The sequence below is a fragment of the Pyrus communis genome, chromosome 6 (genome assembly GCF_041283825.1).
Source record: "Pyrus communis isolate YQ-2024b chromosome 6, ASM4128382v1, whole genome shotgun sequence".
Taxonomy (NCBI): Eukaryota; Viridiplantae; Streptophyta; class Magnoliopsida; order Rosales; family Rosaceae; genus Pyrus; species Pyrus communis.
The window spans coordinates 9,295,669-9,310,412 of NC_142570.1; the positions used below are offsets into that span (position 1 = coordinate 9,295,669).

Sequence of the window (14,744 nt, forward strand, 5' to 3'; positions counted from 1 at the left end):
AGGTATTTCACCGAACACTTGGTGGGCTTATTATCATCAGTCAAACCATGTTAGGCATATGTCAACAAATATCAACATTATCGAGTGTTGTCGATGCAACTTATCAAGATATGTCTAGCAACCATTACATCAAACACTTAGTGGTACGAAAGAAACCCGTACCAAACTTTGAAGGGTCCCTCGAAACCTTCACATACTTGTTTCCTAGTCTCTGAATCGTAATCGACCACCTTGGTCCTATTGTGCATCCGCCTTTGTCTCCATTTGTACTCGAATGTCACCCCCAACCCTCAAAAAAAAAAAATCTCGATGCATTTGTGTTGACTTCACACCCCAAATTTAGTTATGCAATTCATCGTAATTATTGTTGTCTTCGAAACGACGTCGTTCAACTAGCCTTGGAAAAGGGAATGTACTTGTGCATGAGGACAGGAATTTTGGAAACTCCATGTTCTTTTTCTTCTTTTTCTTAGTTGATGCAACAATCACTAGTTAGTTTTAGCATTAATAATTGGGGTATGATATCCATACACCCTTTTTTACTTTTCACACACTTTTTTAATTTTCGGCTGTCGGATCGGATAAATTGAAGATGATCAACGGATAGAAATTAACAAGGATGTGTGAGAAGTAAAAGAGGGTGTGTGAATAGCACACCCCTAATAATTTTAACATTTGGGATAGGACTTTGCCGTTGCCAGTTGGTGGCCAGGCAATGGCGGAGCCACATAGAGGGTAATAATGGCCCAGGCCTATCCCAAAAGTTTAGGTCTTATAAATACTGTCTGCAAGGTTTTACAGAAATAAGCATGCAGCTCAATGCCCATTGCTGTTTTGCCATATCCAAATGGCCTTGCTTCGAGACTTTGGTTGTGTTTAACATTTTTTTTGATATTTTTTAAAACTGACAGAAAAAATAAAAAAAAAATTATAATAATAATAATCTTTATAATTTGCCTTATCTTTTAGCATAATAAGACTAAGCCCTCCATTTTTTTGTTATAATTAGCCTTATGTTTTAACATATAAAAATCATACTCTTTTTCTATGTGAGTTAATATAAATCAAATACTAGTTGTCTAGAGCAAAATCTAATTTTAAATTATATCTTAAATTTTTGTTCAAATCGTTTTTTTTTATTCTTTTTTTTATCAAAGCTTGTAACACAAGTATTTTACTTATGATTGAATTTTCCACGTGTCAATGATACTTCTTCAGGGTTCTAAATTGTGTGCTCATAGTTGGGATTAACGGGGAATTATGCATTAACTTATTAAAATCCCAAGTATTATAAAGTACTATCTTCCCTTTATTCTCTGGGTCCTGGATGTTCCAACCCCTTTGGAAAAGGATTAGTGTCGGTGAACAGGATTGATTTCTTAATCACAACTAATTGGTTGATTAGCATCTCTTAAGATTTGAAGCAAATTAAATATTTCTGGAAAAGAATGAGATAGTGATGCTTCTGTCTTTGTAATAGATGGGATGCCCAGCATATCTGATGAGGAGTCTCAAATATTAATATAGATATTTATTAGCTTTTTTTTGTTCTAGTTAGTTCGCTCATAGGACATCTTAGTAGGTTTTTTTTTTTTTTTTTTTTTCAACATGGTACATGCCTTATGAAAACTAGCCATATATGTTTTAATTCGGAGGTGCAAGAGCTATCCACTCATTGTACCTTGATATGTTAAGCACAATCTAATTTTCATTGAGTGCTCTCTAATTCGATCTCAGCCTTTTAATTCTTCATATTTTGCTGTCAAATCTTTAAAAATTTCATGGTATCAGAATAGACTATAGGTCAACATCTTTTGATACGAGTGCTTCCAAGAACATACAAAAATCAACTGGCAATGTAGGAGACTAAATTTCTGGGCCCTTCAAGTAATTAATACTATATGCCACTAGAGAAGTATGACACCACCTTCACTTGCCAGCAATAAAAAAAAGAGAGCGTACATGCGAGAAAATACTGAGTTTAAAGTATGTACCATGTTTGCCTTGGCCAAGAGGCCTTGGACATGAATTCGTGCATGTGTGATCCTGGGTAGATTGGTGAGTTTGTTGTTTGAGAGTAGTTCAACTTAATCGAGGGGCTCAAGATATCTTATACACTGGATACTTTTCTGCTTCTGAAACAAAGCCTTTGACTTGATCTTATTACTTCAAGAGTTCTCATGGGGTATTTCTTTTGAGGTGAAAAAAGAAACAAATCTTTTGATATTAGAATTAAGTTAATCAACTTATGCTTCAGGAAAACGTCGATGAAGGGATAATTTGGCAAGTAATACTAACTTTAGTTGAAGAGGAAAAATGTTGGTACCTAAATTGGTTCCCAGTTTTGAAGATTACTTCAAAAGAAAGTAATGGCCTCAGACCTCATTCTTCACAACCAGCTCCTTCCTTTTGCTCAAACCCCAGAGTTTCAGCCATTTTCTCCAATCTCTGACAGAAAATAACTGACAGATTTCCAAGATATTGTGATGAGCTCGTTCCTTGTTGGCACTGCAGATGGAAGTGGAGTTCCTGTTCTTGATGTAATAGCGATGCTCACTTCTGCGAGTTTTCAGGATAACAGTAGTTACTGAGGCTTCAAAATAGTCATAACACTTATTCTTGAACTGTTTAATCTCATTTTTCGCGGGGTAACTGTTACCGGTATTTTCATGGAAAGAAGAAAAAATGACTATTTTGGAATGCGGATAACATTTTAATTGTCCCATTAATTAATTATATCGGTTGCATTATGATTGTTTGATTATCATGTGTGCAGATAATTATAATCGACTTCAGGAAGGAGATTCTTCCGTTTCTTCCAAAGAGGACACAAATGCTGTAGTGATTCCATGGCAGTTGTTGCACCCAATGAGGACGCAAATGTTGCCCACGCTCACTTCTGCATTTGATTCTGCGTCAAAAGAATTGGGCAAACTATTTATACAAAAAGAAAAAGAAATTGCAAAAACTTGTGACGATAATTCACATTTTTTTAACCATTTTGCAGCTATTTGATAAAGGGGACTCTGTCAAATGGGATATCATTCATTGCCTACACTTACGCAGGAGAGCTACCTAGCTGTGCATTTGGACCCAACACTCGTGGACTGGTAAGAAATGGCCAAAACAAATTGTTCCAACCACTTAAATCAAATTGTGCTTAAAAAATACGAATGCTTAAACTGCAGGCTTTTACACTGAATTAAGTACCCCAATTAGAAAATGAGATTGGTGCCGTGTATTATTATCCGAGAGGTAGGCCAAAAACTCACTTCTGACAACACCGATATTATCCCCAATTTGGTAATTACCAACTATGCAATTCATCAAGTGTGAGGTTTTTTTCACAAAAGGTCTCGGTATTAGTTGGAGTTGGGTTAGGATATTTAAATTCTTCTTTTCTCAAAGATACAGTCCATGTGAGATATTTCAACACGCCACCTCACGTGGGACCCAATTAGTGGGTCTCACGTGGGAGATTCATACATCAACAACCACGTGGAACCAAGGAGACTCACCCTATACGAGGGGCCAAGGGACACACCATCATCGCGCAGGGCCAAAGGGATCCACCCATCACATGATAATACGGGCCCGCTCCCTGGCTCTGATACCATGTAGAATCATCAGACATACGGGTCAAAGATCCACTTCCAACAACACCAATATTATCCCCAACTTGGTAATTACCACATACACAATCCATCAGGTGTGGGGTTTTAGCACAAAAGGCCTCGGTATTAGTTGGAGTGAGGTTATGATGTTTAAACTCTTTTTTTTCTTATAGATACGATTGATGTGGGATATTTCAACATGCCGGAGACATTGGGAGGAACTTCATTTCACGAGACCTCCTTGAAGCATCAAGCATCGACCACACATTATGTGTTAAACCCAGTAGTCTGAGTACTCTTTTATTGACCCATGTTTGCTTGATTATTGGCGGTTATAATAGAGTGGATTTAACTTTCAGAGAATTAAATCATCAAAAGTACTGTCGGACATAGTTACAATCTGATCGACACAAAGACGCGCAGAATATTAAACATAGAAACTGCTTCCAAACAATGCGTTTCGGTTTATGAGGTTGGAGCAACACCATTCTTCCATGCAGATATGTATCTTCTGATAACCATTCAGCAATTATGCAAAAAACACAAAAATGTAGAAGAAAATTGAAGAAAAATGAGAGAGAACATATGAGAGAAATGTGATCTTTTGTATTGATGAATCTTGAGTGAATTACATTTACGTAGCTTGGTTTGTTATATGGAGCTGTGGAGACTTAGCAGTCAAGCTACAATTCTAACTAACACAACCAACTTCTAACAAACTCTCGTAAGTCTTAACAGCCTATGCTGACATGGCACTCAACACTAATAGCCTAATTCAATTATATTCAACATCCCCCCTCAATCTCAACTAGGATTTCCTAGCTTGAGATTGTAGAAGTGTTTAACAAAGGAAGGATGCGTAATCCTTTTGTTAAGATATTTGCAATTTGATCTTCAGTGGGAATATACAAGACCTCCAAATCTCCTTGTTGTACACATTCCTTTACAAAGTGGTAATCTGTGTCAATATGCTTTATTCTTGAATGAAACACTGGATTGGCACTGAGGGAAATGGCAAACATTACCACAGTGAATACTTGCTGGATTAGACAGAAAAACTCCCAAATCCTTCAATATGTTTCTCACCCAATCTATATCAACATCAGTGTGAGCTAGAGCTTTGTACTTAGCCTTTGTCGAGAAACTGAGGTTTGCCTTTTAGACTGCTGTGAGATGGGATTGTTACCTAAAAACACTATATAACCAGTGACTGACCTTCTTGTGTTCAAGTCAGCTGCCTAATTAGTATCTGAGAAAGCATTCAACTGAGGTAAAGTATCTGCAGAATATAGAACACCAGTGGTCATTGTCCCAAAATGAAATTCAGTTGGTGAAGACATGAATTGACTGCATATGCAATATTTGGCCAACAAACCTCCTTAGAAATGTGGGATTCATTCTCAACACGCATCCTCATGTGTGGCGAATTAACACAACGGGATGACGTAGAGCGCATGTGACTGTTTGGCTTTACACATGGGCTAACCTGCTTTGATACCATGATAACATTCTGCAATTATGCAAAAAACACAGAAATGCAGAAGAAAACTGAAGAACAAATGAGAGAGAACATATGAGAGAAATGTGATCTTTTGTATTGATGAATCTTGAGTGAATTACATCTACATAGCTTGGTTTGTTATATAGAGTTGTGGAGACTCAACAGCCAAGCTACAATTTGAACTAACACAACCAACTTCTAACAAACTCTCTTCATAGCCTAATGCTAACATGGCACTCCAAATACTAACAACCTATGCTGACATGGCACTCAACACTAGCGGCCTAATTCGATTATATTCAACATCTCCATCTCCAAGTTAATCAAGTGAGTATATTCCACAAAGAAAAATCATCAAATATTATAAAAGGGTAAATTACACTTTCACACATCAGGTTTAGGGTCTATTTCAATTCCTTACAACATCTTCAAAACATTTCACTTTCATACCTTTAGTACTATTTTATTTCAAAATAATACATCTATTACATTTTCCATCCATTGATCCGTTAAGTGCTGACGTAGCTGCCAAATGTATTGCACGTGGCAAAAAAATACTAATTTTTTTTTTTTTTAAACCTTAATCTTCAAAAAAAAAAAAATAATAATTCAAAAGCTGCAACCCACCCCTGCCCATTATTCCTTTCCCCCAAAACCAAAACCCATTAATCCCCCCCCTAGGGTACCGCCGAAACCCCATCCCTTTCATCATCATCCCCATTCGTTGTCCCTCCCTGCAACCCAAATCCAAAACCACTCCCACCCATCATCCACATCCTCATCCGCACCTATCCTCCGCGCACCCATCTTCCCATCCCCCCCAACCTGCAACCCAGAAGAAGGAAAAAAAAAAAAAAAAAACCACCCCTTTCTTCTCCCTCCCGTCTTCCCCAAACCCACTGTGCACCCATCCTCCACGTCCTTGTGAGGTGGGTCATGGAGGAAGGTGGGTTTGAGTGGGTCGTTTGTGCGCCCGGGGGGGGGGGGAAGGAATAATGGGCGGGGTGGTTGATGGGGGGATTAATGGGTTTTGGTTTTGGGGGGGGGGGGGGGGGGGGGGGGGGGAGGAATAATGGGCGGGGTGGTTGATGGGGGGATTAATGGGTTTTGGTTTTTGGGGGGGGGGGGGGGGGGGGGGGAGGAATAATGGGCGGGGGTGGTTGATGGGGGGATTAATGGGTTTTGGTTTTTGGGGGGGGGGGGAGGGAGGAATAATGGGCGGGGGTGGGTTGCAGCTTTTGAATTTTTTTTTTTTTTTTTTTTTTTTTTTTTGTTTTTTGGAAGATTAAGGTTTTAAAAAATAATAATTTTTTTTTTTTTGCCACGTGTACTACATTTTGCAACCACGTGGCAGCCACGTCAGCACTTAATGAATCAATTGATGAAAAATGTAACGGATGTATTATTTTGAAATAAAATAGTACTTAAGGTATGAAAGTGAAATGCTTTGAAGATGTTGTAAGAAATTGAAATAGACCACAAACCTGAGGTATGAAAGTGTAATTTACCCATTATAAAACTGATGGTTCAATTTCTTCAATTCTTACAAAGTAAAAATGTAAAATCATGTTGTTTTAATGAAGGTACAAGATGAGAAATCAATAACAAGGCAAAGCAGAGTAACCGTGCTACCTAAAAGATCAAACACGCTGTCTACATGATACGTAATCTAACGTAAACTAAAACCTTGATTATGTTTCCCACCAAAACACTGGTGGTAACCCTGTAGGCCGTGCTTCCAGGTCCATTGCTTCACGCTTTGTGCACAGCCGTGATAGATTTGGACGAACAAACACTGTCAATTATGCCATAACAAAAGCTCCAAGCAGAATACAATCTTCATCTAGTTGCAATACGAGAAATTTTGTCACGGTTTGATTCATGTCTGTCACTGTGAAAGACACAAGTGAAGGGTATATCCCATTTCCTTCTACGTTACATGATCACTGTAAAACTTGATTAGCAGCTGCCATTTTTTAAAAGAAACCTAATGAAAAGGATTTGAAAACTTTGAGTTTTAATCAAAATGACAAAAAGATGTTGTAAGTGAATAGTAACAGGAGTGACTTTTTAGAGTAAAAATGTTCTTTTCGTTAAAAATGAACAGTACCAGAAGTGTTTCGTTAAAACTCTCTTTCTTAAAATTATAGATAAATTAAAGGGGTTTTTTTAACATTAGTCCTTCCAAAAGATTAAAATTTAAAAAACAAATCTGGTGCTAGATTACATATTCAATTTAATCCCTTGAAGTGTACTTTTATCAAAATTTATATTCAATTTTTGTTATTTAATGTGTATTTTTATTTACTCTCTCCACATTAAATTTTAATTTTATTAACATATTTAGTTCTTTAATTATAAATGAACATAAATGAGAAAATATTAAAAGAAATTTGTGATACAAAAATATATAAATACACAAGTGTACAAAAATGATTGTGCTAAAATATATAAAATTAATTTTTTTTGTACCAAAATATTTGTAACTACATGATTGTACCGAAATATATTATAATGAACCTAAATGTATGTACTAAAATGTATTATATTAAATTAATGTACCTAAATGTCAATACCAAAATGTATGTACCGAAATATAGTATATTGAATTAATGTACCTAAAAGTCAATATTCAAATGTGTGTACCCCAAAATGTAGGTACAAAAATTTGAATTAATGTGCCTATGTATCGATGGATATACCGAAATATTCAAATATATTAATGTACCTAAATGAAGAACATTACAAAAAAATTTCGGCATATATCTTCTTAAAAAATTAGTTGCCTAAATGTAGACATTTAAATATATGAAAAGGGATATTCTCCGGATGCTTTCCACAAAATCATACCAATCAATACATCCAGGCCCTTAAAATTTGATCCAACAACTAAAGTTATTATAACTTGTAAAGGGGTCTCCTGTTTTTAGCCGTTGGATCAAATTTTAAGGGTCCGGATTTGTTGATTGGTAGCTAGGCTTTGGTGGAAGGGATTCGGAGAGATTCCTTTCCTAAATATATTATGATGAATGAAATAAAAATTAAATTTAAATGTAATTAATACATTAAAATAAAAATAAAAAGATAAATAAAACATCAAAATATAACAAATAAATGAGATGATTAAATGTACTAGGGACTAAAATTGGATTTTAATCTTACACAAAGTTATAGTCTAAAACTCGTCTTTTTTAAGGATTAAATTGAAGTTTTCTATAGAATGACAAAAATTTAAAACATTTTTCAAGGCCATGGTGAGTAAACAAGCTAGCTCAGCCCAGCAATCAGTACAGACATCGACGGTGAAGTCCAAGCCTTGTGCTTAGAACTGGGCAGCTTTCAGTACATCTGTGTGCAGCCGCAGTATCTACCTGGATGACACGGTTGCTGCCATCTCTCTCACAATGAGGTAATTTAACGTAAAATATTATACTGTTAGTGAATCAATAGGATGAAAATATTGAGGTAATTATATCATTTTAGGCATATTTTTGTGATAACAAACTTATAAAACAAAGAGGAATATTTAACACATAATGTGTATCAAAAAGTTATATAAGTATGGTAGGGTTGGATAAAGAGAGTATTTGAATTGAACCAACTCGAATTGTAATTAATATGCTCGTAAGTTTGGCATTTTCTTATAAGCTAGTATTATGTCTCACAAGTCACAACGCAACGATATCACCATCTAAGAGCATTTGCTCGTAAGTTGGATATAGTGGTGGAGGATTACATATGCGATGGTGGTAGTGCTCTAATACAATCAAATTGCGTTTTGTCGCTTGGATTATTATAGAGATTTAGAAACTAAGAGATGCAGTACTAAAGTTTTTGCTTGAAACTGGTATTGTTACGTTAATGATTTTGTTTGTCCGGCGTTGCTAGTGAAATCAAACCAAACCAAAGGGTGACGATAATTACACTCCGAATTTGGTTCCTATTGAGTCCCAAAACACTTGCAAAAACATACAATTTGGAGCGAAGAGGCTACAATTACTAGAAAATGACTACTTTCCTTAACTCTTTCCAAACTACAAACATGGCACGTCAGGCGGCCCGAAATTGTTGGGTCTTTCACCTCTTAACATTACACTCATTTACAAACATTCTTTTCAAAAACTACCAGAGAGAGAGAGAAACAGACTAGTGAAGGCATAGATTTTCATACCCCGAGATTGTGCGGCGGCAATATTCACAAGGGTTATGAAAACTCCCACCGGCAGGTGACGCAGGATCAGTTTACCCTTTCAGAGGATTTAGACGTGTTTTTGGAAGCTTTTGGACGTGTCCGTTGTCCCCTGGACCTTGCTTCAAGAAGCTTTGCCTTCAAGGTGTTCTCCCTTGTCCGTGGAGGCAACTTTGAAGAAGACTCGGGCATGTCACGAGCAGGAGATGCTAGTCTCGCCATCCACTGTCTTACTGGACTTGCCTGATTCCTCCAGCCAGTATTACTGCAGGAAGCCTCATTGTAATTGTTTTCGGAATGTACATTCCCCCCACCATCCGGCATCAGTAGTTGACTTCTTATAAGGTTTTCAGCCATGTGATTCGAATTCGAAACATGGGTTTCATCTTGTTTATTTCCTTTTCTGTAAGCATTATCTTCAGTGGCTTCACAATGCTCAGATTTTTGGGATGTGCTTATTTCGGGCGGCTTCCCTTCGATTTTCTCCTGTTCTGGATTCTCCATCTGGGACTTCTTATTTCCATTACAAGACACGGCCCAAGCCATCTGTTCTTCAAACTTCACTTGCAAGCTGGAGGGACTCCGACTTCTTACCCTTTCAGAAGAGACCGGCTTTTTCTTTGAGGGATCTGATTTCACCTTTTTCCCAATATGATTTTTGGCAGCTTCATCACCAACCAATTTGAAGTCACCGTTGGTAGGTTTATTGAGCTCAAAACAATTTGAATCACTGCCAAAAGAATCATCTTCTTCTTCACCCGCGTCTTGAGGCGCACTCACAACCTCATTCAGAGGGACAGATTCCATTGAATTCCTACGATTTCTTGTCATCAGATTTTCAGTATGCTTTGGAGAGTTCATATGTTTAGCTCTAAGGAAAGCCTCTATTTCAAGGCTTAACTTATCCGCTATTGAGTTATTTCCTGAAACGCCACACTCGGCTTCATCTAGCTGCATCTGCATCCGCTCATCCAGCCACGATTCAGATACATGGAGAATCAATCTACCATGATCAGATCTTCCTGTCCAATCCTTGTCAGTCTTCTGTTTCAAAGAATGCACCTCTTGTTCATATTCTTTTATTCCCGTAGCAAACTCGTCGCACAGGTCTTCTAACAACCTCCTCGATTTTCTCTCTCTTTCAAGCTCTTTCACAGAATTAGCAAGAGAAGATTTCACCTCAGCAAGCTCCCTCGCCAACTTCCTGTGCAGACTTTCTGATCGTTTTCTTAACTTTCTCTCATCTTCTAGCTCATCCCTCACGGACTGAACTGCAGCATGGATTCGATCCTGTTCTTTGCTCTTTCTAACTAGTTTATCTTCTGAAATTTGTTTCACCAAATCATCTAGCTCATGTCGATCAGCTTGCCGAACCCGTAGCAACTCTTTGATCTTAACACGGGCATGATCTAACTCTGTTTTCAACGCCTTTATCAATGCTATATTAGATGTATGTTGTTCCTCCAAGCTCCAAATCCGGTTCAAAACTTTTAGCAGTTCTGTAGATGTTTTAAGATTATAGTGTGAATCGCCAACCCTTCCCTTAAAGTCTAAAGAACTGCTAGGGGTGACTGCAGGGTTATACGGAGCCACCTGAAAAAAGGAAGTGGATGAAATTTGAGATCATATCATGGAACGATATGTTGTACATGGTGCACGGAATGACAAAATTTTCAAAACCGTAGATATTAAGACAGGGCTTCCATCATGGTAAAAACTTTATAGACCAATGATGATACAAGATATCCTAGAATAGTGTAATGCAATTTGAAAATTTTGAAAATTTTGAAAATTTTCAAAACAGTTTTTATCGGGAATGACTACAACACAACACACATCGGTCATTTGTTCCTACATAATGTTTGTTTTGATTACTGGATCAATAAATTGAGGATGCAGTTTCTTGAAATTTCGAGAATAATAAGTCCATTGTTTTCCAAAAAACTAGGAAAACAGTCAATCTCAAGTCCATTGTTTTCCAAAAAACTAGGAAAACAGTCAATCTCAGGTAATAACGTATTACCCTAGCGAGTATTACGCAAATAAAGAGTACACATTTGCAGAAAAAATAATTTTTGTCGATGTTAGAATTGACTTTGTTTATGGTCTCAATTTTTATCTTCCTGGAAATAATGGGGAAAAGAAAAAACATCTTGACTAAGTGTAAACAGATGCTTACCTCCAGTGAACTACCGTAGCTTGCAGGAGATGCAGGCTGCATAATGTGATTGTTCAATTTGTTCCTTTCAATTGTCCGATGATGTTGCATCAACGATGCTGCAATATGCCTTCTTAAACTGCTTGCACTTTCTGGCTGGCATAATTAATCCGATAAAAATCAGCGAAGAGAAGGAGACATCCTCCAATTAGGCAACTTCAAAATCAATTATTTCTGAGGACGGAAAATATGTGAAGGTACTTCATCCTCCATAATATGTGCAGAGCTCCGTGGATAGGCATGATCATTGATAGGAATCTCATTTGAATGCAATAACGCCAAACAAAAACCATGATACGATGACAGAGCCGCGTGCTCGCCCCCTCTGCACCCAAGCTCGAATCCCCCCCTCCCCGTTGTTTAAGGTTATTCGAATATTGCTCGAATCAAAAGAATACAACTTAAATGGAATTCCTTCTGGCTATTATGATAAATTGAAGAACAATAACATCTATAATGCTAGTGACTTGATTTCTATTACGAAAAAAACAAAGTGAAGGTCCAAACTTAGAACACCAAAACAAAAGCTTGAAATTACATCTGAAATAATACGATAAGGAAGAAATAATAACAAGAAATATAATAGGCAGTGACCATCACTCACAAGCAACCCTCATCGAGGCTCCAAAAATTTCATAAAAATCGCAATAAATTAATTTAAACACACAGAAAAAGACAGGAAGTAGGCATCAACAAGACACAATTAAACAACAAAATATTAAAAAAAAACCTAATGAACCAGATATGAAGGAACAAAATTGCAAAAACCCAATAAGCCAATTGATGAATACAAAAATCTCCACAAAAAAGAAGAAAAGGAAATTCAGAAGCAGTACCTGGTCAGGAGAACTGGGAGAATTATCAGCCAAAAAATGAGAAAGATCAGGAGCCTTCTTGTCTCTGCTGAGGTGGTGGTGTTGGAGCTGAAGGTGTCTCAGCCTAGGAGGTGGAGCACCGCCGCCGCCGCCGCCGCCATTAGTGTGAGGACCTCTGTGCATCTTTGGAAGGAATTGGAAGTGTTGAAACTCCCAAAGAGCAGCAGCTAGCTTTCTAACAGAGACAGTGTAGGAGGAGGAGGAGCTGGTATTAATGGTAAAGTGGGAGTCTTTATTGATGATGGGATCAAGGCCAAAAGGGCAACAAGGTCTCCAACTCCATGAGGACACTGGAGTGGTTGGGCCACCACCAGTGCTTTTTCTAATCAATACTCCTCTCCTCCTCCTTCCTCTCAACTTTTCTCCCAAATTTTCCTCCTTTTCTTCTCCCCCTTCCCCACTTTCTCCTACCCTTTTCATCTCTTGCCTCTCTAGGCTTCCTTTCCCCAATGCTTCTTTCTCTCTCATCTTTCTTTTTTCTATATATAAAAATATTCCTTTTGGATTTGGAACTACAGTTGGAACAGTGATGTTTATAAAATGTGTTCAGAGTGTTGTTTTATTTTTCAAAATACTTGTTCTTTATAAGTATGGACTTGTATGGACTTATTTCCATACCATTCGTGTAGGTTGGCATGCTATAAGGAATGAAGCGTCAGTTTTACATCGGAGTCATATAACGTAAATGATTCGAATCACTACTGATTGCACCGATACCTCCCCTAATTAAGAGAAAAAGATGGAGGAAGGCTATAAGGAAATCCTACGAGCGGTGTGACCATGTCACTTCGAAAAATGTGAGGGTTGCAAATACACCGAAGTCATTTGAGATAAAATCATGCACTTGAGGTCCATTAGATATCTTCCAACTTAAGGTACTAGATCTACGTATTGAGGGAAATATTAGACCATCTTCAATCGAAAAAACCAAACATAGCCCTGTATAAAATTATAGAACTACAAAAAATTAGTTTTACATGAATAGTGCCAGACAATATTTATATAGCATCTCCAACCGAAAGAGGCTATGTTTTAGCCCCTCAATAATTTATTATTTTGAAGTTTATTCTTTACCGTATTGGTTAATTGAATTAAATTACTATATTAAAAGCACAACAACTTTGACATTAATTCAACAATTGAATTAAGTTTGTTTTTTAACTTATTGGTTATTGGTTAACTACTTAGACATTAATTTAAAGATCGCAATTTAATCGAAATACAACTTAATTGAAATACAACATCTTAAATATTGAAGATTACAACAACTTAAATATTAAAACTATAACAACTTAAATATTAAAACTATAACAACTTAAATTTAGATTATTGGAACAGTTACGATGTGGCCTTTTGCTTTGGTTGAAGATGTGGCCATTTGAAAGAATATTGAAAAATTTAATTTAGATTATTGGAAGATGTAAGAGAGGAGTGTGTCAAAAGAGTGTTTGAGGTGAATAGAATGTGAAGAATTGAAATAAAATGAGGTAAGATAGTATGAAATGGTAAAAAAGATGTGAGAATTGGTGTATAAGAAAAAAATTAGAATTTTAATTTTTTTTTTTTTTTTATTTCAACCTTAAAAAAAGTAAAATAAAATTACAACGGCTACATTACATCAGCTAACATCATCTAGCAGTTGGGTGCTAATAGCATGAGCCCAGCAAACAGGCGAGCTGGCTGGCTAACAATGTCCAGCCCGATGGCCAAAGGATTGAAAATTGGCCTAGTGGGTCTCCTATTTTTCGGCTCAGCTCTCCATAAGAGTTGGGTTTGTCTCAATTCGAGCTAAAACATGGTCCATGACCGTATGACCTAATCCATTAAAGATGGCCTCAGTCTATATAATTTAAGCAATGGAGTCAGACGCTTGTAGATCCTGTGACACAATACACTTCACCTTACAAGAAAATTACGGTTCGATAAATGTATACAAATTTTTCACCTTGTATTTAGAATATTGTGCCACGTACGTTTAAGCTTTCGTTGAAAGTTAAAATCTCTGGTCATCAATGAAAATCTCTCTTTCTCAGTCATCCCATTTAGATGACCTGGGATTTCAGCTTGATCTCAGCCACCTAGCGGATGATTCTAGCTAGTCTAGCTAGTCTGAATCTTGTCATCATTTTTCAAATATATAGAGAAAAAGAAAATATATTCTTCGACTGGTTTCTGTTCATCTCAAATCATCTTCGATCTGGTTCCTATTCATCACAAATCAAGACGGCGACGACTCTACGCATGAGGATGGTTGCTTGAGGATGGTTTTGTAGTTTTATGCGAATAAAAAGGATAGTGTATTATTATAAAACTTTCAGATGGTTTTTTTTTTTTTTTTTTTTTTTTG

The 14,744-nt window shown here is 36.9% G+C and overlaps 1 protein-coding gene and 1 pseudogene across 1 annotated transcript; one reads left to right on the forward strand and one right to left on the reverse strand.

The window, feature by feature from the left end:
• The first annotated feature begins 715 nt into the window (after positions 1-715).
• Positions 716-6,928, forward strand: LOC148696248 (uncharacterized; annotated as a pseudogene).
• Positions 6,929-9,111: 2,183 nt separating this feature from the next.
• Positions 9,112-12,900, reverse strand: LOC137710691 (uncharacterized protein At5g41620). The gene is made up of 3 exons (XM_068449793.2): positions 12,359-12,900; positions 11,484-11,618; positions 9,112-10,897 (listed from the first exon to the last, which is right to left on the reverse strand). The coding sequence occupies exons 1-3, from the start codon at positions 12,863-12,865 to the stop codon at positions 9,353-9,355; spliced, it is 2,187 nt and encodes a 728-aa protein (XP_068305894.2). The 5' UTR covers positions 12,866-12,900; the 3' UTR covers positions 9,112-9,352.
• Between the last annotated feature and the right edge of the window lie 1,844 nt (positions 12,901-14,744).